The 24,887-nt window shown below is 37.9% G+C and overlaps 1 protein-coding gene across 6 annotated transcripts in view; it reads left to right on the top strand.

Moving 5' to 3' along the window:
* Nucleotides 1-24,887, top strand: part of PTBP3 (polypyrimidine tract binding protein 3) — a 102,896-nt gene that overhangs the window by 14,457 nt on the left and 63,552 nt on the right. For 3 of the 6 annotated variants that reach the window (XM_047768165.1, XM_047768159.1, XM_047768163.1), the window contains one exon: nucleotides 19,486-19,570. In XM_047768165.1, the coding sequence (XP_047624121.1) occupies nucleotides 19,537-19,570 (34 nt within the window). In that variant the 5' untranslated portion in view covers nucleotides 19,486-19,536. Of the gene's footprint in view, nucleotides 1-19,485; nucleotides 19,571-24,887 lie in introns of those variants that run through there. The other 3 variants (XM_047768162.1, XM_047768161.1, XM_047768164.1) reach the window with 1 other exon arrangement.

Below are 24,887 nucleotides of genomic sequence, written 5' to 3'. Positions count from 1 at the left end.
TAGTTCCTCCCCAATAGTTAACCATAGTTTGTACATACCTTGATTATCCTTTTTAAAGGTTTTTTTTCCTTAATGTGCTAATGTAAATTTCACTGATAATCTTAGTTTTTTTAAAACTTTAATATAAACTATGGAAAGATTGCAGAATAGTACAAAAAGTTTTATGACCATTACCCGGTACTTCTCATTTGTCCCATTAGTTTTATTATTCATTTATAGTCTTTCTCTCTTTCTCTTATTCATATTATGTATGTTGCTTTGTGTGGATATATGTATATATCTCTATATCCTTTTTTTTTCTTTCCTCTGAATCATCACTTGGTTAGCATGATTGTCAGCCAGGCTTCTCCACTTCTCCACTATATTAAGTTACTCATTTTCCTTTTGTAGTCAATAATTTGTCAAGGAAATTGCTTGAAACTTCACTAACATAGTTTTACTTTATTTTAACCCCTAAATACTTCAGAGTGTATTGCCTAAAAGCAGAGACATTTGTCATTACTGTAACATAATTGTCACAATCTGAAAATTAATCTGAAATGTTTCCTCAGTCTTTGATTCATGACATTTACATTTTAAAAGAATATAGACATATTGTTGTGTAGGCTATCCCTTACTTTGAGTTTATCTGTTCCTTATAAGTAGGTTTAGATTGTGTGTTTTTGCATGAATACTGCAGGAGTTATATTCTTAGTGTATCGTATTAGAAGACAAAGGATGTTGATTTGTCATATTTTGTGTGTTAACTTTGGTCACTTGGTAAAATAAAGGTTGTGTTGCCAGGTTTTCGACTGTAAATTTTCTGTTTTGCTCTTTGTAACTAGTAAGTCTTTTGTGGAGTGATACTTTGAGGCCATGCTAATGTTATTTTAACTCACAAACTTTAACCTGCAGCATACATTTGATGGTCCTTGCCAAAATTCATTATTGTAAGTTATTATATATGTAAAGTTGTGATTTTCTAATTTTATTTTTGGAATCAAGACTTCATTCACAAGCTGCTTAAAATGAACCGAGTAACTCCTTCTTTTGTTGTTTTGTGTAACAACTTTTTTCTTGAAAGTTTGGTTGATCTCACCTGTAATGTCATCTGGACCTGGATTGGGAATGGGGGATATAGATGACTTTGTGGTTTCACTGCCTTTAATTCTTGTGATCAGTTTAGGTTCTCTATTACTCTCATACTAGTTTGGGGATTTGGATTTGTTCTGATGCTCTTTTTCTAATATTTCGAGTTAGATAATTAACTTTTTTTTTTCTTTTTTCTTTTTTAGGGCCACACTCATGGCATATGGAGGTTCCCAGGCTAGGAATCAAATCCAAGCTCCAGCTGCCAGCCTACGCCACAGCTATGGCAGCACAGGATCTGAGCCATATCTGTGACCTACAACACAGCTCATGGCAATGCCAGATCCTTAACCCACACTAGTTGGGTTAGTTACTGCTGGGCCACGATGGGAACCCCCTGTCATAATTTCTTTATCCATTCATCTGTTGTTGTACCTTTTGGTTGGCTATTGTAAATAGTGCTGCTGTGTACATTGGGGTATATGTATCCTTTAAAGAAAATTGCCTTTTTAACTCCAGGTTTATTTAATGGTTTTAAAAGTTTAGTTTCTGGAGTTCCCATTGTGGCTCAGTGGATAACGAACCCAACTAGTATCCATGAGGCCTCAGGTTCGATCCCTGCCCTGGCTCAGTCGGTTAAGGATCCAGCATTGCTGTGGCTGTGGTGTAGGCCGGCAGCTACAACTCTGATTCAACCCCTAGCCTGGAAACTTCCTTATGCCTCTGGTCCTGCCCTAAAAAGACAAAAAAAAGGAAAAGTTTAGTTTCTAAAAATTAGCTACTCTTTTTTTATTGTTTCTAATTTTATTATAGAGAACATAGTATGTTCAGTATGTTTCTTTGGATAGTATTGAGACTTCTTTTATAAACTGATTCGGGAATCAGCAAACTATTGGCCCAAGGGCAAATTTGGCTCACTGCCATCTGTTTATACATCCTGTAACTTAAAATGGTCTTTATACTTCTAAATGGTTGAAAGAAATCCATTGATTAATATTTTGTAGCAGGTGAAAAATAGATGAGATTAAAACCTCAGTGTCTATAAATAAAAGTTTATTGGAACACAGCCGTGCTCATTTATTTTCACATTGTCTTAGATTCTTTTGTGAATTGTGACAGAAACTTCATGGCCCACAAAGCCTGAAATACTTTATTCTTTGACCCTTTACATATAAAATTTGCCAACCTGATAAAATGTCTGTTTTTGTGTTTATTCTTAGTTAGATGTTTGTTTCTGCATTTAGTATATCTATTAGCTCAAGTTATTGGTTATGTTATTTGTTTTTTTCTGGTTGTATTTTGTCGTTTGGTCTATTGGTTCCTAAGAAAAACACATTAAAATTTTTATGCAGGAGTTCCCATTGTGGCTCAGCAGAAACAAAACTGACTGGTTATCCAGGTTCAGTCCCTGCCCTCGCTCAGTGGGTTAAGGATCCGGCATTGCCATGAGCTGTGGTGTAGGTTGCAGATGTGGCTCAGATCCTGTGTTGCTGTGGCTGTGGTATAGGCTGGCAGCTACAGCTCAGATTGGACCCCTAGCCTGGGAACCTCCATATGCCTCAGGCGCAGGCCTCAAAAGACAAAAGACAAAATAATAATAGTGATAATAATAAAAAAAAGAAGGAGTGGTGTCATGAAGAGTTTAGCAGAATTTGATGATGTAATAAAGGATAATAGTGTGAGGAAAATAATAGTGTTAAAATGTCATGGAAAACAGAAGTAAACAAATGAATAAATAAGTGTCTGACTATTAACCAAATTAGAATGTGGCATGATGTTCAGAAATTGATAGAGTATAATAAAGAATCCATTTGATCTTGGTTCTAGAAATAGTCTTTTTCATGTGGTTCTAAGGTTGTGACATTAGGCACAGAGTAAAATTAAAGTGTGCTGGGATTATGTTTCCTTGAACAATATTTATATAGTAATAAAAATGTAAATGCTGTTATTGATTTTCAGCTTTGAGTCAACCTTTGGGCAGGACCTGAATGGACAAAGCCTAGAATGTTGTTATTGCAGGGCAGAATGTTACAACTAAAATAATAAAAAAGTAAAAATAAAGCTGACAGATGGAAGGAGAAAACAGATCACTAGCCCCAAAAGGGTTCTCTCAAAATGGAGAATCAGAGGTAATGTCAAATTGACTAAATAATCAACATGAGATGGAAGTATAGTATTTAAAGTTCAAAAGTACCAATAAAAGTGAAGTTCCCATCGTGGCTCAGTGGTTAACGAATCCAACTACATGAGATTCCGGGTTTGATCCCTGGCCTTGCTTAGTGGGTTAAGGATCTGGCGTTGCCGTGAGCTGTGGTGTAGGTTGCAGGCTCGGCTCGGATCCTGAGTTGCTGTGGCTCTGGTGTAGGCCGGCGGCTACAGCTCCGATTTGACCCCTAGCCTGGGAACCTCCATATGCTGTGGGAAGCGGCCCCAGAAAACGTAAAAAGACAAAAAAGACAAAAAAGACAAAAAAAAAAAGCAATAAAAGAATTAAAATTAATAGCCTATATTTCAGACATGAGAGGATAGGAAAAAAGGAATTGTAAGAGATAAGTTAAGTTTTCATATTAGAGATTAGTCTGTTTGTTTGTTTGTTTATTGTCTTTTTAGGGCCTCACTTGCAGCATACAGAAGTTCCCAGGCTAGGAGTCCAATTGGAGCTACAGCTGTCAGCCTATGCCAACGACCACAGCAACACAGGATCCAAGCCGTGTCTGCAACCTATACCGCAGCTCATGAGAATGCTGGATCCTTAACCCACTGAACAAGGCCTGCATTCTCATGGTACTAGTCGGGTTCATTACTACTGAGCCGTGATGGGAATTCCTAGTCAATTTATTTTTAAAGTTGATAATTTAAAAGTAGTGGTATAAGCATATTATCTAGTGTTATGGTGAATCTATTAGAATAAGAACTGTTTAAAAATTGGGTTTGGGTGGAGAGATTTGCTTTTATCATATAAACTTCTTTATATGTTTGTTACAGTACACATATTTGATAAAAATAAAAAGTAAGTTCATAAATAAAAGTTAAAAAAAAACAGGTAATTCAACAAACGATGTTCGTGTGTATATGGAGAATTCTCACTTGCAGTATTTTCTCCCTTGTCTTTTCCCCAAGGGTAGCAATTTTACTAGTTTTTTCTTGACCCTTCTAGTATCTTTTTAATACAAATGTAGGCAACTATACTTATTTTTCCTTCCTCTTCTAATATAAAATACAGCATATTTATGTGCAATGTTCTATACTTTTTTTCACTAAAACATAGGAAATCTTTATTTAAGAGTGGACCCCTGTGAGTCATGAGGCGTTGTATAGCAGTCAGTTGAAAGAATAGCCAAATCTATAAAAACTAGTTATAGATTTCAAGACCTCTCTTATATATCAATAGGATAAATACAGAATATTAACATTCTCTTCACCAGTGGTGCTTTTGCCTCCCCTCCCAGATTAGAAAAATACATTTTATCCCTATCCTGCTAGGTTTCAGTATGTAAGAAGTCCTTTTAAAGGGGAACTCTGCATATCTATTATAATACTAGACTGAGTTTGTAGAAAAAGATCCAAGCCTGTGGTGTTACTGTAACCTAATACTCTAGGTCAAACAGGTGATAAACGGCAGGGGCTGGATTCAAACAAAGGTTTGTTTCCAAAGCCCATGCTCTGTTTTTTACACCATGGTGTCCTTTGGCTTTGGGAAAACTAATACTCCAGGCAGGCAGTATTTGAAACCTAGCCACTAGATCCCCGGTGAGACATTAGACAGTATTTGGTTAATAAGCTCTATTATTTTTGGAAGTTGGTTTGTTCTGGAATAAAAATAGTATTATACCTTTTTATTAGAATTAGGGATGGGAGCATGGCTTTTAGTCTTCTTTTAGTCTGCTAAAGCAGTAAAATATATTTGCAGTTTCACTAAGATGAAAAGGAAGATGGACTTCAACCCTATTTTTGTGATGCATTGGAATTCCATCTGTTGAGGTTCATAACCACTGCTCTTCCTCAACTAAAGAAACATGAAAACTAGTCTAAGTTCGTATAGTGCAGCTATTACACAATTCAGAGGTGCTTGCAGATCATTAAATGATGCAAGAAGAAATTTTAAATTTAAAAAGAATTTGGTAACGTATTTGCAGTGATAAAAATGTTCAGTAGAATTGACCAAAAATCCTCATGAAATGTATTTCATTGAAAGACCCAGCTATGGGGCTTAAAACAAATGTTGGCAAAATTTTTTAAGTTTTTTTTTTTTTTTCCAAAATGAAAACAGCCCCTTTCCCTCTGATTAATTAATATTTAAACATGGCAAATATAAAAGAGAAAGTTAAAAACAGAAATAATACCTTTTTTTCCCTAGTCATGGCACACAGTGGCTTGATGTCGGATCTCAGTTCCTAGATCAGGGATTGAACCAGGGCTGCAGCAGTGAAAGCACCAGGTTACGCCTCAGAAATAATTCTTTTTTGTTGTTGTTGTTGTTGTTGTTGTTGCTATTTCTTGGGCCGCTCCCGCGGCATATGGAGGTTCCCAGGCTAGGGGTTGAATCGGAGCTGTAGCCACCGGCCTACGCCAGAGCCACAGCAACGCGGGATCCAAGCCGCGTCTGCAACCTACACCACAGCTCACGGCAACGCCGGATCGTTAACCCACTGAGCAAGGGCAGGGACCGAACCCGCAACCTCATGGTTCCTAGTCGGATTCGTTAACCACTGTGCCACGACGGGAACTCCCCAGAAATAATTCTTGATTAAATTTAGATGAATCTGTTTTTATACCTTTTCATATATGCGCATAGTATGTGTGCATCTTTATTATTATTTTGTTTTATAAAAATGGAAATACAGGAGTTCCCTTGTGGCTTAAAGAGTTAAGGATCCAGCATTGTCACTGCTGTGGCTCTAGTCACCACTGTGGTGTGGGTTTGATCCCTGGCCCAGAAACTTCTACATGCCATGAGTGTAGCCAAAAAGAAAAAAAAAAAGGAAATGTAAGACATGTTATAACTAATATGTATGGCTTTCAAAGTGAGCAATATTTTTGTGAATTTATGTCAGGTTGATAAGTATGGTCCTTTATCATTTTAGTAATCATCTAATATTTCATTGCATGGATGTATAGTAACTCATGTAACTAGACTTTATTATGAACATAGTGGTGGTTTAATATTTTGGTAGTTCAGTGTAGCAATTAAAAGCGTGGACCCTGAGGAGTTCCTATTGCGGTTCAGCAGTAACCAACCCGACTAGTATCCATGAGGACGCATGTTTGATTCCTGGCCTTGCTCAGTGGGTTAAGGATCCGACATTGCTGTGAGCTATGATGTAGGTCATAGATGTAGCTGGATCTGGCATTGCTGTGGCTGTGGGGTAGGCCAGCAGCTACAGCTCCAAATTGACCCCTAGTCTGGGAACTTCTATATGCTGCTGGTACGGGCCTCAAAAAAAAAAAAGAAAGAAAGAAAAAAAAAAACTGCATGGACTCTGAAATTGGCCTGCCAGAGTTTGAATCCTAACCCCAACTCTTTTTTTAGTTGTGTAATTGTATAAGCTACTTAACTCATTTGTGTCTTAGTTTCCTCATTGGCAGAATGACATTTAGGCTTTCTAACTCTTTGAGAAATCTAAGAAATTGTTAGGTTTTATTTATGAATCTGTGAAAAGAGGAATGTTTCAATGATTGGCTTAATAAAAAATTTTACAAATGTATAGGTTTCAGAGAATAGATGTCAGGAGTTCCCACTGTGGCACTGGGGAATCGGTGGTGTCTCTGCAGCACAAGGACACAGGTTCAATCCCCAGGCCAGCACAGTGGGCTAAAGGATCCAGCATTGCCTCAGCTGTCGCATAGGTAGCAACTGTGTTGCGGATCTGATCCCTGGCCCAAGAACTCCCTGTGCTATAGAGCAGCCAAAAAGGACACACACATACACACACAAAAGAAAATATATGTCAGTGTAATGTTGCTTTAGGGCAATAGATTATTTAGTATGACAACTAACCGAAACACAGACCTTTATAACTTCTACAGGACAAAGCTATGCTTTCCAGAATTTAGGAGATCACAAGACACCTTTGTCAGACATACTTATTTATAAGCAGTTTTATTACCAAAATTGTGTCTTTTTCTGCAGTTACAGTGGAAGAGAGGATGTGTTCTTGTCTTACAGAGATTTCTTTCACAAGCAGTTTAATATGGCCTGTGGTTTCAAAGTTAAGGACCAGTATTTCATTAGTTATAACTTCGAGGGAAAAAAAGAGTTGAAAGAGGAGTTCCCCTTGTGGCTCAAGGGTAACGAACCATCCATGATGATGTAGGCTCCATCACTGGCCTCGCTCAGTGGGTTAAAGATGTGGCATTGCTGCAGGTGTAGGCCATTGGCTGCAGCTCCAGTTCCACCCCTAGCCCAGGAATTTCCATATGCTGAGAGTACAGCCGTAAAAAGCTTAGAACTTGTGAAAGGAACACGATAGAACTAGTATTTTTAATGAATGAGATGTGATATTTTAAACCACTGTTCCTCAATGCTTAGAATTTTATGAGGATTTAATTGTGTTGATTTTAAGGCACACTTTTTTTTGTATTAATATTTCTGATGTCAAGGTGCATCTTAATAGGGATAATGTATTGTAATTTAATTGACAGTACTGTTCTTTCTAGATGTTAGATTAAATTATGGGGTCTTACAGTTGAAGGCTTCTTAGATTACATGAAGTATGTATGATAAAGCACGTAGGACAGGGCAGGCACATACTAAGCAGTCAGTATTACCTATCCTTGTATTTTGTTTATTTTGTTCTTATAAAGAATGATTACATGTACTTATCTTCACATTATAGTTCTAATATAAAATAATGTCTCAATGTGGAATAAAATGAATCAGAAGAGGGAGTTCTCGTTGTGGCTCAGTGGTTAACGAATCCTACTAGGAACCATGAAGTTGCAGGTTTGATCCCTGGCCTTGCTCAGTGGGTTAAGGATCCAGTGTTGCTGTGAGCTGTGGTGTAGGTTGCAGACGTGGCTCGGATCTGGCGTTGCTGTGGCTCTGGCACAGGCCGGCGGCTACAGCTCTGATTCGACCCCTAGCCTGGGAACCTCCATATGCTGCAGGAGTGGCCCAAGAAATGGCAAAAAGACAAAAAAAAAAAAAAGAATCAGAAGATTGGCATAATATGTTGAGAGGAGGTTTGTTAATAGAGTATAGAACAACAGGTATGTGGAGTGAAAAATAAGCCAGGCCTAGATTTGAATTATACCACCTCCCGCCTCTGACCTGTCAAATAATATAACCTCTCTGATTCTTTGAGGGATAATAATACCCACTTTGTAGAATTATGAGAAGTGTAGAATATGTATAGTAAAATCTTTAAAAATGTCTACTCACTAACCATAGGACAGAATATTTTACATTTAGGCCTATCTGGGATAGCTAGGACATCTTTTGACTTTTTTCTTTTTCTCTGAGTCTATGTCTAATGTACTAAAAAATCTTCTTAAGTGTATGCATGATTCAACCACTCTGCCTAGTAATACATTCCCCTGGCTCCTGATTTGGATTATTTCCACAGTTTCCTACTGGAGTCTCTGCTTTTTCCTGTCTTACTACAAACTATTCTCAACAGTGCAGCCAGAGTGATCCTTTAAAAAGCAAGTCAGATCATGTCACTCCTCCGTTTACGACTCTCTGTCCTTCATTTAACTCAGTAACATTTTTTTTAGAATGACCTTCAAGGCCCCACATGCTATGACACATAGTCTCTTTAGTTTTCTTCTCTCCTTGCTCTTTTTTAGTCACTGTTGGCCTCCTCAGTGTTTGCAAGAATCTGCAAGGCATTTTATCTCAATTTCCTCAGCCTACAAAATTCTTCCCTCAAATATCTATAAAACTTACTCCTTACCTCTTTAAACTATGCTTAAATGTCTCTTTCTCTTAAGTCTTTCCTTGACTAGTCTGTTTAAAATTGGAGTTCTCGGGAGCTCCAATCATTGCTCAGTGGAAACTAATCCAAACTAGTATCCATGAGGATGCTTGTTTGATCCCTGGCCTTGCTCAGTGGGTTAAGGATCCAGCATTGCTTTGAGCTGTGGTGTAGGTCACAGATACGGTTCGGATCTGGTGTTGCTGTGGCTGTGGTGTAGGCTGGCGGCCTCAGCTCCAATTTAACCCCTATCCTGGGAGCTTCCATATGCCGTGGGTGTGGCCGTAAAAAGAAAAGAAAATCATTTTATTGAAACTGTGATAAACGGGATTTTAAACATTACCACAGTAGTATATTTGAAGAATTTACCCCATCTTTTACCACCTTTTAGATTCTCATTATTCTAAGATCTCAACAGTGGCAGCCTTGGAAAAAAAAATGTCACGAACAATTTGATCACTATTCTTTTGGGGGAATAAATGTTCTTTAGGAAATATGTTTAGGGATAATCACACTCATTTAGTAGATGAGAGTGTTGATGGGGCCACAGTGTTTGTGAGGATATGATATCCAAGTCATTTATGAGGCTTTGGGATTTGGATGTGTTTAGAGTAGTAGCAGGAGATACGAAAGGGTGAATGTTAACAAAAAGCTGAATGTTAAAAAAAAAAGTTGGAATTGGAATTATCATGTACTGCCTCACAATTACTCTGAAACCCTCACTGAATATTCTTTTGTCTTTATAGTTATTATTCATTTTTTAAGCAAAAAATTTTGAACAGATTCTATTCCATTATATTCTGTTCTGTGGAGGAGGACATAAAGATGAGTATTTAGCAAGTGTATATAGTCTGGTGAGGCTTCATAATATCACTTTTATTTCTGTTTATGGAAAAACATGGCAACAGAGCAGGTTCATCGTAAGTTTTCTGTTCTATGAAGTGTTTATTTGCTAGAAGTGTTATAGAGGGGGCTATCTTAGCTTCAGGGTATGACCTGATTGTTAATTACAGTATTTAAGATTTTTTTTTTTTTTTTTAAAGATAGTTCTAGGATCATGGAAATTTTTGAAGTTTTTTTTTTTTTTTTTTCTAATACCTTTGTGTGTGTGTGTCTTTTTTTTAGGGCTGCACCCACGGCATCTGGAAGTTCCCAGGCTAGGAGTCAAATCCCAGCTGCAGCTGCTGGCCTACTCCACAACCATAGCATTACCAGATCCTTAACCCCACTGAATGAGACAGGGATTGAATCTGTGTCCTCATGGATACTACTAGTTGGGGTTGTGACCACTGAGCCACAATGGGAACTCCTATAGCTTTTTTTTTTTTTTTTTTTTAATGATCATGGTATCTTGATAGACTAAAGGAATATCTTCTTCTTGAATTTCCTGTTATTTTAGGTATGATCTGAAGTTTAACCTTGAGTTAATAGTTTATTTTCAGAATCTTCCTTACATGTTACTTTGTTGGCTGTTTCTCCATTGTGTGGACTAATTTTTACCATGTTAATAATCTTTAATGTTGAATAGAACCACTTAAATCAAATTTGATACTAAAACACTTTGTGTTGCCTAAATTACAGTATTCCTTTGCTTTGTTGGCCCTGTATACTTAATTATTCTTCAGCAGAAGAGAGGTTCAATAATTGATACTTGAGGCAGTGAAGCTGATTGGTGCGTTGACTTAGCCAGAGAGGTAACAAGTCCACAGAACCGCTGTTGGACTTATATCAATTTATTGTGTGTCTCTAAGGAGACTGTTACCGAGTGTTTGTTCATGCCCCATCCCCACCCTGTGATGTCTTCATTATTTGGTTTGTTAAAGCATTTTGTTTAATATTAATTTGCTTACCTGTGTTACAGAATCTTTTTCCTTTGCCTTAACAGTTTCCTCCTATCAATCATATACAGTCACTCATCTAAATAAGCTTTCCATTTTTCATTTCTGTTAAAAGTCTTCATTCTGCTCATATTCCATTCATCTCTTAAACTGTAATCTCTTAGCATAGCAGTTAGACCTTAGAAGAGTGAGGTGAAGCAAAATATGCCACTTTGGTGTGTTGATTATTTTGAATTAAAGTTACTTAAGAAACAGCCTGTTCAGGGACACTCTGACCCTCCTTTGTCCCCCTGAAATCGGGAAATAAATCTCCCATGTGAAAATATCCTCCTTATACCAGAGGGTAGAGGCATCCTTATCACCAGAGATAGGAAATTCAAAGCAGAGAAGGCTGATTAAGCAAGGTTTGTTACTTCTTTATTAATTTGTCACTGTAAACCCCAGTCCCTTTGTTTTGTCAAATCTTCACAAATAATTGTCTCTAAATCTAAAAGTTATGCAAATAGTATGCTTTTGGTCACTTCTTAGAATCTCATTTTTATGAGCTCCTATACATATGAAATTAAATTTGTTTTTCTCCTCTTAATCTGTCTCATGTCAGTTTAATTATTAGACAGCCAAAGAACCTAGAAGGGAAGAAGGCAAAAATTTTCCTCCCCTACAAGACAAATACTTATTTTTACCTAGGTCTGCATTGCTCTTCCTTGACTATAATGGAAATTTGCTTTTCAGACACTTAGGATATAAATACTAAGCATAATTCTCAGAAATAATTTGTGGTTTTTACTAAAGTAGTCTGTAATTATAGGCAGTGATATGTTTTCAGGAGACAGAATTTATATCTAGGAAAGAAACGTTTTGTTTTTTTAAAAGAAGGGAATCTAAAGTAATACAGAATGAATTGTGTTTTTCTCACCTTTTACAAAGCTTACGAAGAAATAAGACTTTATAGAGTTTGAGCTTTAGAATTCTAGAAAACCCTTTATTTTCTGTTATTTGAAAATGAATCCTTGGGGGAGAAAAACTTGGCCAGTAAAATTTGACTATCAGAATATTTTTTATGACTGCATTTTCAAATGTAAGCTCTTTTTGCTCTCTTTGTCTTTTGTTTATCATGTCTTGAAATTATTAGGGTCAAAAAGTTACCAGTTTTTTTAAGAATCATAATTATTTGAGATATATATTACTTATTCTATATCAGTATCTTATTCTATAGCCCATCTCTGTTATAAAATAGAATTTCCAGATATGAAACTTTAGGATCAGATAAAATTTTAATTTTTCTTTCCATGTTATAAGACAAAAAAAAAGCCATTCCAGTACATCACTTGATGCTATAGGGTTTGCTTTATTTATGCAAAGTATTTTAGACAAACTCCTTTTGAAAGCTCTCTCTGTTACTGTTGAAAGATCTAGTAGAATTATCAAGCTTAAATGGTTTTATTTTGAAGACTCTGTAATATTCACCATTGCCTTATTATGATAGTTTATATCTTGTGTAGATAACATTGAATGTGACAGTTAAGATGTTGCATTAGGAGTTCCTGATGTGGCACAGTGGGTTAAAAATCCACAGTGGCTCAGGTGGGATCCAGCATTGCCGCAGCTGTGGCTCAGATTCATTCCCTGGACCAGGAACTTCATATGCCATGGGTGTGTAAAAAAAAAAAAAAGTGTTGCATTAATGTATCTAATATGCCATATAAATTTAAAATTTCCAGTTTTTCAGTACTCAAATATTTGATCACATTTTTGTACTAAAAACTTTTACTGTTAATCCAAGTGGTAATTTAGAGGTAAAGAATAAAGTTTTTGAAAGCCTGTTAAACGAAGCCGACTACTATCCGTGAAGATATGGGTTCAATCCCTGGCCTTGCTTAGTGGGTCAGGGATACAGTGTTGCTATGAGCTGTAGTGTAGGTCACAGACGCAGCACAGATCCCACGCTGCTGTGGCTGTGGTGTAGGCCGGCAGCTACAGCTCTAATTTGACCCCTAGCCTGGGAACTTCCATATGTGGCGGGGGCGGCCCTAAAAAAATTAAAAAAAAAAAAAAAAAAGAATGAAGGAATCATGTTTTATATAGGCAGTTCAGTGTTTTTTTTGTCTTTTGTTGTTGTTATTGTTGTTGTTGTTGCTATTTCTTGGGCCGCTTCCGCGACATATGGAGGTTCCCAGGCTAGGGGTTGAATCGGAGCTGTAGCCACCGGCCTACGCCAGAGCCACAGCAACGCGGGATCCGAGCCGCGTCTGCAACCTACACCACAGCTCACGGCAACGCCGGATCGTTAACCCACTGAGCAAGGGCAGGGACCGAACCCGCAACCTCATGGTTCCTAGTCGGATTCGTTAACTACTGCGCCACGACGGGAACTCCACAAATCTGTCTTTTAACTCCCTTGGTAGAATTCTCATTTGTCTCTCCCTTGAGTTGTCATATCCCTTTGTATTTTACTTAGAAGAGGCCACTGTATTTTCTTTAAAATGTTTGTTTGTTTTTTTTCATTTTACAAAGAACCGTTTGCTCATAACAAATTGTGTAATTTTTCTATTGTATGTTGTCTTTTGATTATTTCCTTCTTTTTCCTTATATGTAGATTTCCATAAGGAACTCACATGGGTGTTTTTTGAATATTGCTTGGGTTTTGTGTTTTTTGTGGGGTGGCGGTGGTGCCTGGCCCACAGCATGCAGAAGTTTCCAGGCCAGGGATTAAATGCAAGCTACAGCAGTGATAATACCAGATCCTAAACCACTAGGCCACCAGGGAACTCTGAATGTTGCTTGTTTTTGAAGGGACACCTTCTGTACCACCATTGTATATAAGAATAGTGTGAAGGATGAACTCTGAGAATGAGCTGTGGTAGTTGACAGTATGACTGATCTTTCCTTATCCACAGCTTGAGGGCTGAACACAGATGATGGTAATAGTCGTTACCATCCTAGCTTAGCAAGAATTCTCTCAAATCAGTAGGAAGCCTCTGGCTCAGAATGTTCAGAGTGATGTGTCTCGTTACAGTTTTTTTTTTTTTTTTTAAACCTTTTTTTGGGGGTGGCACACCTCCTGCATGGAGAAGTTCCTGGGCCAGGGATCCAACTAAGTCATAGCAGTGACAATGCTGGATCCTTTACCTGCTGTGCCATAAGAGAGCTTCCTTTTTTAAAACTTTTTACTTTGAATAAATTAGAGATTCGTAGCAAATTCTAAAGGCACTACAGAGAGGTCTTATGTACCTTTTTTCAAAGTTTCCTCCGATGGTTACTTCTTATATACTTATAATACACTATTAAAATAAAGACATTGAGGAGTAGCTCAGCAGAAACGAATCTGACCAGTATCCATGAAGACTCAGGTTCGATCCCTGGCCGCCTCGCTCAATGGGTTAAGGATCCAGCATTGCCATGAACTGTGGAGTAGGTCGCAGATGTGGCTTGGATCTAGCGTTGCTGTGGCTATGGTGTAGGCCTGGCAGCTACAGCTCTGATTCAACCCCTAGCCTGGGCACCTCCATATGCCATGGGTGCAGCTTTAAAACAACAACAACAACAAAAACTGTAAGGACATTGACATTGATACAATGACTGTGTATAGTCTTTTTCATTTTACTGCAGGTGTAGAGTCATGTAACTCTCGCCACAATTAAGATGCCAAACTAAATCATCACCATAAAGACCTCCATTATGGTAGCCTTTTATAGTCATACCTACTGTTTACCTTCAACTGTCTCTACCCCTTGGCAACCACTAGTCTGTTTTCCATCTCTATAATTTTGTCATTTTGAGAAAGCTATATAACTGAAATCATAGAACAGGTGAGTTTTTGTTTTGAGCATGTGCTCTTTTAAGGTTGCTGTGTATATTTAGTTTTTTAAGAAACCACCAAATTTTTGAAAGTGGATGCACTGTTTTATGTTTTTTTGGTAATATATGAGAGGTCCAGTTTCTACCACATCCTTACCTACATCTGATACTGTCACTATTTTTTATTTTAACTATTCTGATAATATATGGTAATATTATCATGGTCTTAATTTTTATTTGAAGTGGTCTCTTTGTGGTTTTGATTTGCATTTCCTTAGTGACTAATGATCTTGAGCATTTTTTTAATGTGCTCATTGACTATGCTTTCTTGGAGAAATGTCTGTTCAAATCCTTTGTCAATTTTTTTTTTTTTTTGATCATTTTAAGGCTGAACTCGTGGCATGTGGAAGTTCCTAGGCTAGGGGTTGAATCAGAGCTACAGCTGCCAGCCTACACCACAGCCACAGCAACACGAGATCTGAGCCATGTATGTGACCTACACCACGGCTCATGGCAGCACTGGATCCTTAACCCACTGAGCGAGGCCAGGGATTGAACCCTCAACCTCATGGTTCCTAGTTGGATTTGTTTCCGCTGCACCATGATGGGAACTCCCCAGTTTTTTTTAAATTGAATTATTTGTCTATTTATTATTGATTTATAAGAGATTATGTTCTGGATACTAATCCCTTGTCAGATAATATGATTTGCAAATATTTTCTCCCATTCTCTGGCTTGTTTTTTCATATTCTTGATAATATCCTTTGAAAAGTACAGAAGATTTTATTTTCTGTGAAGTCCAATTTATTTTTATTTATCTTTTTTTTTTTCTTTGTCGCTCATGGTTTTGGTGTCAGAAACCTACTTCCTAACCCAGAGCCATGAAGATTTACTCATATGTTTCTTTCTTTCTTTCTTTCTTTCTTTCTTTCTTTCTTTCTTTCTTTCTTTCTTTCTTTCTTTCTTTCTTTCTCTCTCTCTCTCTCTCTCTCTCTTTTTCTTTCTTTCTTTCTTTTGTTTGTTTTTGGTCTTTTTGCCATTTCTAGGGCCGCTCCCGCAGCATATGGAAGTTCCCAGGCTAGGGGTCAAATCAGAGCTGTAGCCGCTGGCCTACGCCAGAGCCACAGCAACACGGGATCCGAGCTGCGTCTGTGACCTACACCACAGCTCACAGCAATGCCAGATCCTTAACCCACTGAGCAAGGCCAGGGATCGAACCTGTAATCTCATGGTTCCTTGTCGGATTCGTTAACCACTGAGCCACAATGGAAACTCCTCATATGTTTCTTTTTAAGAGTTTTATAGTTTTACATTTATGTATACATCCTTCTTGAGTTAATTTTTGCATATTGTTTGAGGAAGGGGTCCAGTTTTCATATTTTGCATGTAGATATATGGTTTAGATATATAATTTAGTTTTGACTACCTTTTGAGCTCTATATAAATGCAGTAGTGATTAGATTCTTTTATTTGTGAGATTTTTGGGTGTTATTGTGTGGACCATTTATTCATTCTCATTGCTGTAAGTTACTGCATTTACAAAGATAATTCACTGTCCAGTTGATTATTACATTTAGTTGTTTTCAGTTTGGTTAGTAGAAATAATGCTGCTGAGAACATTTTCATATGTATAGGTGCACATAATAGCAGGCCACTCTCTGGAGTGTATGCATAGTAACAGAATCAGGGGGATCCTAGGATATTTATATTAAAATGTAACTTTAGTGTATTAGGTCAGTTGTACCACTAGCACTCTCACTAGCAAAGTTTAAGAGTTCTGTCACATCACATTCTCTTGATATTGTCAGTCTACATAATGTGTTTGTATTTCATTGGGGTTTTAACTTGTATTTCCTTGATGACCATTGAGGTTAAGCATATTTTCATATGTTTATTGGTTATGGTATTAGTCATTTAGATATGGCTTAGAAAAACATTTCTTGCACACTTACAAAGTTGGTGGCTGTTATGGAGCTATGCAGTATGTTTGTATTCTAGGAATCAGGCTGAAAGAACAGCTCCTATTTGGGGAATGCTCCTCTTCTTTCAGAGGGGAAAAGAGAAAAAAGAAAACAGCAGAAACTAATAATATCTTTCAAAAATTCGGCTTGGATTTGGTGTAGGTCATGCCCATATGTCCTGCATAGGCCAAAGTGTATCATAAAACTGTACTAAAGGTCAGCGGGTCAGGGAGGAATCCTCCACTCACAGGTGTTGCAAGTCACATGGCCATAGATGGGGATGAATAATTCTTCCCCAGGAAAAGGAGAGGGCTCAAATACTCTGGGACAGTAAAAAGTATACCGCTTGACTTATGAGGCATGTGTTCAACTCTCTTGTCATTTTCTATTATCCTGATTTTTTTCTTACTGATTCCTAGTGGGGGTCCTCTCCCTCTCTCCATCCCTCCCTTCCTTTCTTCCTCCCTCCCTTCCTTTCGCTTTTTAGGGCTGCATATGGAAGTTCCCAGGCTAGGGGCTGAATTGAAGCTGCAGCTGTGGGCCTGTGCCACACACAGCCACAGCAAATGCCAGATCTGAGCCATGCGTGTAACCTACACTGTAGCTAATGGCAACACCAAATCCTTAATCCACTGATGGTCCAAGGATTGAATCCGGGACCTCATGGATCCTGGTTGTGTTTGTTACCAGTGAGCCACAATGGCAACTCCTCTTTCTTTTTCGTAGTAAATTCTAGATATAAAACCTTTGTTGGTTATGTGTATTGCAGATATTTTGTCCCACTTTATGACTTGCCTTTTAAAACTAATGATGTCTTTTGTTAATAAAATTCTTTTTTAGAAAATTGAGATATAATTGATATATAACATTCTGTTAGTTTCAGGTCTGCAACATAATGATTCAGTATTTGTATGTATTTTAAATAAAAATTTTAACTTCATTATTGTGTAATTTATGGGTTTTTTTTATAGTTGTGTATTTTGTTTCTTGCTTAAAAAAAAAAAAATCTTCCTACCAAGATTATGAAGATGTTTTTTCCCTCTTTTCTTCTAGAGTCTCTCTTGTTTTGTCTTTTACCTTTTAATCTGCAATCCACCTAGAATTAATATTTAGCTGACATTTTAACATACTTCCACAGGTCTAGAAAAGAGCTAAAGTGATCTCTAGTGGTTTCTTTTCTTTCTTTCTTTTTTCCTGTACTTGGGGCATGTGGAAATTCCCAAGCCAGGATCAAGCTTGAGCCCCAGTTGCAACCTGTGCCACAGCTGTGGCAACTTTGGATCCTTAACCCACTGGGCCCACAAGGGAACACCCTCTCTAGTGGTTTCTATGATCAAATTAATTAAATTTACATGAAGAAACATATTTATTGATATTACACTCACATATGTATAGGAACTACACATGTGTTATTTATTAGTAACATTTTACCAACTTGCTCATGTATGAAAACATGTTGGGCACGTTTTAATTTTTACTACATTTAAAACTGCAAAAAACTCACCTTTCTATATCCACCAGCAGTCAGCTACAAAGTCTGCCTTTGGATGCGAATTTCTGTATTTCAGGTATTACCAGTGTTTCACATGTTATCAGGAAGATGAAATCCTGGTCTTTCTGGAATTTGAGATTTTCAGTTTTATTTCATCTTACATGCTCATTCAGTTCCTATCTCTTGTTCCAAGGAGTCTCTATAAACTTAAAGTAAAAGAACCAAAGGGAATAATTCTTGGATGTCTAGTAGAAGAACTAATTTTTGTTTTGTTCTGTTGTTTTGTTTTGTTTGGCCACTCCTGAGGCATGTGAAAGTTCCTGGGCTAGGGATCCATCCTGCGCCACAGCAGCGACCCAAGCTGCTGCAGTGACAAGGCCAGATCCTTAACCACTGCATCACAAGAGAACTCCCAGGATTTGTTTAATTAATTGTGTTTCTGTTATGCAAAGTCATTGGCAGAAGTTGAGAATGTTCCCTACAGAAGTCGTACTTACACTAAATATTAAATATCTATTGGAGCACAATTGCTATTATATATTTGTAGAATAGTTTGGGGATTAGGTTTTATCATCTAGTAGACTGAAATATTTGTTCTTAAAAACTGACAGAGCTGAACAAACTATTATTTGAAATAAGTTGATTTTACATTTATACACAATGTTTATTGTCCTTCACAAATATAAACATTTTAATCTTGGTAATAGACCTTATGGTTACAGTGAAAAGAAAGGCTAGTCTGGCTTGTCTTTTAGTGTTGACAGTTCAGCTTTGGAATTGGCCACAACTCTTACCTGAAAAAAAGTCTAAATTACTTAAATGGTAGTTGTTTAAGAAATAGTACACATTAAAAATCATTTTAAAGATTAAGGAATGAAAAATGACTTATCATAAAGGTTTTGTCCAATATAGAAATAAATCACATCTCTGTGTTTAACTAAAAAAAATGTCTGTGTATGAAAAACTCAGGGAGTGCTGCACAAATTATTTGCATGCAAATACTTAAAAATATAGTATGAAACTTCACATACTTAATATACCAAATATATTTAAAATATACTTAAAATACATTACAAAAACATCAGGATGCAGCCCTTACATATGTTTTTTGGTGTTTTAAATGTAACCTCTCAGAGGATTAGGTTTGATCAAAAAGGGTGTGGGATTACATCCCCAGGTATGTGACAGCAGTTCTATTTTTTGATAACTAGCAATCATATTGTGGATGTGCAATAATTTTTCTTAACTATTAAGTTAATTTCTAACCTTTAGATTTTGTGATTCTTGAGGACTTCTTAAATGCCTTGATGTTCAGATGAAGTAATACCGTTAGCTTTTAATGTTTTTAGTAGTAAACATGGACCATTATCCAAGACTTGTTTTATTTACAGAGTATTGCTCTTGCTTTTCAGCGGGGATCTGATGAGCTTCTTTCTTCTGGCATCATTAACGGACCTTTTACCATGAACAGTTCCACTCCTTCTACAGGTGTGTTTGGTGAGTTTTCTTCCCCCCCCCCCCCAAAATCTGGCATATTTTTCCCTTGGGTTTTAAAAATCTTTTTCTTATTTTGTTCATCTTATAATCATGCATTGAAGTGCCACTATTTACACAAAAAAACAAAAATTTGTTTCACTGAAGTTCATGTAGATGAAATTACTAGTTATAACGCTCTTAAATTTTAAGTATTAATTTAGATCTAGTTTGATAATTCCTTTTTTGACATTCTTTGTTGTGTAGTTGTGATAAATTCTCAATAAATTGGTGATCTAGAGCTATTGAGTAAAAGAGCTAGATTTTAAAACTTGTGTTAGGAGTTCTTGTTGTCGCTCAGCAGATTAAGAACCTGACATAATGTCTGTGAGGATATAAGTTTGATCCCAGATCAGTGTGTTAAGGATCTGGTGTTGCTGTGAGCTGTGGTGTAGGTCGCAGATGTGGCTCGGATCACGTTGTGCTGCAACTGCAGCTCAGGCCAGTAGCTGCAGCTCTGATTTACCTCCTAGCCTGAGAACTTCTATATGCTTCAGGTGCAGCCCGAAATAGCAAAAAAAAAAAAAAAAAGTAAGTGTTCTTGAAATTTGAGTTCTGTAAAATGAATTGGAGGAGTGCAATACTAGAGAGATAGCAAGCAGTTAGGAGGCTATTGCTGTATAGAAGATCTTAGTAAGGGAGGGTAATTGTGCTTTCATTTATATTAGAAAATACACAGAGAACAGGGTTGGACACCATGGTAGGTTCAGATATTTATAAACTGATTTGAGGTTTCTCTGCACCATTCACATGGAAGTGTCAGGTAGGCAGGGTGCTTTTTTCTTTTTATGGCCGCACCTGTGGCATATGGAAGTTCTCAGGCTAGGGGTCTAATCGGAACTGCAGCTGCCAGCCTATGCCACAGCCACAGCAATACTGGATCTAACCCGCATCTGTAACCTACACTACAGTTTTATGGCAACACAGTATCTTTAACCCAGTGAGGGAGGCCAGGGATTGAACCCACGTCTTCATGGATACTAGTCTGGTTCTTTTTTTTTTTTTTTGTCTTTTTGCCATTTCTTGGGCCGCTCCCACGGCATGTGGAGGTTCCCAGGCTAGGGGTCTAATCGGAGCCATAGCTGCGGGTCTACGCCACAGCCACAGCAACAGCAACGCAGGATCCGAGCCGCCTCTGCGACCTCCACCATAGCTCATGGCAACACCGGATCGTTAACCCACTGAGCAAGGGCAGGGATCGAACCGGCAACCGCATGGTTCTTAGACGGACTCATTAACCACTGCACCACGACGGGAACTCCCCTAGTCTGGTTCTTAACACACTGAGCCACAACAGGAATTCCCAGCAGTGGGTTCTTCTGATTTCAACATCATAAGAGAAATTTGGAAGTCAATATCATACACATTTGATAACCAAAGGCATGAGAGCAGACAGTCTCAGAAAAGGTGAGATTTGTATCCAAATGTTTTTGGAGTTTTAGTGAGTGAGTGGACCTCACTTTCCACACCCTGAATTAACATGGTGCTTGGAAGAGTGAACTGCCTTTTTGTGAAGATCCTGTAAGAGAAGTGGACTAGATTCAGTTAAGACAAAGATGTATAAAGAACATTCATTGAAGAGATTGAGTGTATGGGAATTGGTCAACCATGATGCATTGTTCTAGAAGACTAAATGGAAGGATTTTGTCGGCAAGGCAGCAGCAGAGGGTTTGTTCATGTGGAAGTATGAATAGGCATGAGACTGAAAGGGCTTTTCACCCTTCACCTGCCATCAGAATCACCTGGATGGCTTTTAAAAGCACAGTTTCTGAGTCTATCCTCAGAATTTCTAATTCAGTAAATCTCAGGTGGTCCTGTGAATTTGCATTTCCACAAGTTCCCAGTAATGGTGATGCTTCCATTTGAGGAACCACACTTTTTGTTGTTGTTGTTGTTGTTGTTGCTATTTCTTGGGCCGCTCCCTCGGCATATGGAGGTTCCCAGGCTAGGGGTTGAATTGGAGCTGTAGCCGCCGGCCTATGCCAGAGCCACAGGATCTGAGTCATGTCTGCAACCTACACCACGGCTGACGGCAATGTCAGATCCTTAACCCACTGAGCGAGGCCAGGGATCGAACCCGAAACCTCATGGTTCCTAGTTGGATTCATTAACCACTGAGCCATGACGGGAACTCCTAAAGTTTGTTTTTAAAGTTTTTTAGGTGACACATAGCAGATGCAGCCAGGGTTGAGGACCACTGCTGGAGAGTTACTTTCATTTATCCTGAATAGGAATGAACTAGTTCTCTACAGAATTGTTTCCTTCTGGAATTTCAGTTGACGTGTATAGGACTACTCATTTAGTCCTGCCCCCCACCTTTTTTTGGCCACACCCACGGTATGTGGAAGTTCCCAGGCCAGGGGGTTGGAACCCACACCACAGCAGTGACAAAGCCAGATCCTTAACCCACTATACCGAAAAAGAACTCCAGTCCTGCATTTGTGTTAACCTCTTATTACATTTATTGTCACCTCTTTCTTTTTAAAGGTCCTGTATTTTGGATAATTTCCTTTTTTTCAGTTTCACTGACTCACTGTAGTACAACTGGTTAAGGATTTGGCCTTGTCAGTGCAGTGGCTCGAGTTACTGCTGTGGCACAGGTTGCATCCCTGGCCTGGGAACTTCCACAAGCTGTGGGCATGGCCCAGAAAAATCACGTTGATAATGGGTAGCTAGAAGAAGCCATTTTGTGTTAAGTACAGTCTTCATCACAAAATTCTGCTTGTTCAGTTAACCTAAATGTGGCTTTTAAAATGTTTGTAAAATTTGTCAGCTGTAGTTTCTCTTTCTATCCAAAGAATATTGGCATATGGAGGTTCCCAGGCTAGGAGTCAAATCGGAGCTACAGCTGCCAGCCTGTGCCACAGCTACAGCAATGGAGGATCTGAGCCATGTCTGTGACCTAACCATAGCTCACGGCAACAATGGATCCTTAACACACAGAGCAAGGCCAGGGATCGAACCTGCAACTTCATGGTTAGTAGTTGGATTTGTTTTTGCTGCGCCACAATGGGAATTCCCAGAACAGTGTTTTTTTGCCATGACATTTTGCTGCACTATAATTTATGCTTCTGTGATTACCTCAAAGAAGCTTTTATCTTTAACATTGAAACTTTTTTTCATTTTTTAAAAAAATTTATTGAAGTATAGTTGATTTACAAGGTTGTGATAATTTCTGCTGTACAACAAAGAGATTCAGTTATACATGTACACACATTCATTCTCTTCCACATTCTTTTCCCACATAGATTATCACAGAATATTTTTTTTTTACAGAATAAAATACATATATTTAAACCCAATTACAGTCAGACAGATTATTATATCATGGATCTTAAACAGATTAAGTGTCTCCCTCTGGAGAAGTAGAATGGAAAATATGCTGAGACAAATAGGAAATTTATTCTATGCTTTATCCCATTTTGTATGGCTTTCATCTTTACTATTTAGTATTGTCTATTACATTTCAATTTTTCTTTAAAAATTAGCATTATATTAAAATTGTGTATATTATGCAACTAAAATTTATAGAGAAGAAAGCCTTAGTTACCATTAAATATTTTATATAGCATAATAAAAAGAATAACTTAACTGGTAAGAATAACAAAAATAATACACCCTCTGAAAATAAGTAAAATATAAAATGCATAAGTTGGTTAAAAAACAGTGTAACTATATAAATATAACATTGAAACTTTTTAAACCGAATTTTCATCAGTGTCAGACATTTTGACTTTTTAAGAATTTAGGAGTTCCCGTCGTGGCTCAGTGGTTAACGAATCCAACTAGGAACCATGACGTTGCGAGTTCGATCCCTGGCCTTGCTCAGTGGCTTAATGATCTGGCGTTGCTGTGAGCTGTGGTGTAGGTTGCAGATGCGGCTCGCATCCTGTGGTGCTGTGGCTCTGGCTAGGCCGGTGGCTACAGCTCCAATTGGACCCCTAGCCTGGGAACCTCCATATGCCGCTGGAGCAGCTCTAGATAAGGCAAAAAAAAAAAAAAAGAATTTAAAAGTTTTATTTAATTAATTAATTCATTTATTTTTGGGTGTACCCACAGCATATGAAAATTCCCTGGCCAGGCATCAAACTCGCATCACAGCAGCAACCCAAACTGCTTCAGTGACAAGGCTGGATCCTTAATCTGCCTAACCACAAGGGGACTCCAGACATTTTTAGTTTTGATAGAATAACTTCCCAAAGGCTCTACTTTAGTAGAGTCCATTGAAAAATTCAGTATTAAACCATTGCTGGGTAACAGTTGATTTTCTAATGTTAGCAAGTGATGATAAAACTAATAATTTAACTGTTTGAGAAGTTCTGTTAGTGGAGTCAGTGTATAATACCTGATGCTTTATTGTTTACACATAGAGAAGCAACCTTGTAAGTTAAATTATTTCAGAATTACAGATTTATGGATTTACTACAAGATACAAGATGGAATGGCAATAACTGCATCTGGCCTGTAATTCCAACATTTTCCACTGACCGGCAGCCTGGCAGCTAAATGAATAGCATAAGTAGCAAGCTGAGTACTGATGGACAGAGTGAGGAGCTATCCTTAGTTACTTGTGTCCCACTGCATTTCTCCCCCGCCCCCTTTTTTTCTTTTTAGGGCTACACCCATGGCATATAGGAGTTCCCAGGCTAGGGGTCAAATCAGAGCTATAGCTGCTGGCATATACCACAGCCACAGCCACAGCCACAGCCACGTCGGATGCAAGCCGCATCTGTGACCTACACCACAGCTCATGGCAATGCTGGATCTTTAACCCAATGAGCAAGGCCAGGGATTGAAAATCCTCATATTTGCTAGTCGGGTTTGTAACCTGCTGAGCTACACTGGGAACTCTCCTTTCTTTTTTTGAAATTAAAGGCTCTATATGTTGTCTGTGAAAAAGTCATGAAAAGATTCAGCCTCTCAGATTTAACTACTGGCTTATAAACTTTGCTAGATGACTCCATGGCAAAAACTGGAAGTTAAAAAAATCAGTTGGGTCTATTAGGCCTGTTCTGACTTATTTCAATGAAACTGTTAATAATTTTTTTCAAAAGAGAAGTTGTTAAACTGGATAGGATGCTGTAACAATGATGCCAAATTGTGACTGTCCCAGGCAAACTGGGACATATGGTCATTCTGCCTAGGTATTAGTTATAAATATTCCTTTAAAAATGTCTGTTAGCTTATTGTGAACTTATCTTCTTCCATATGAACTTTATTTTGTCTGGTTCTAAAACAAATAATCCCTCATTCCCCATTCTTTTTTTTTTCTTGTCTTTTT

Source organism: Phacochoerus africanus, chromosome 2, assembly GCF_016906955.1.
Source record: "Phacochoerus africanus isolate WHEZ1 chromosome 2, ROS_Pafr_v1, whole genome shotgun sequence".
Classification (NCBI taxonomy): domain Eukaryota; kingdom Metazoa; phylum Chordata; class Mammalia; order Artiodactyla; family Suidae; genus Phacochoerus; species Phacochoerus africanus.
Note: the sequence above shows the minus strand (reverse complement) of the source record. Positions and strands in the feature narration are given on the sequence as shown.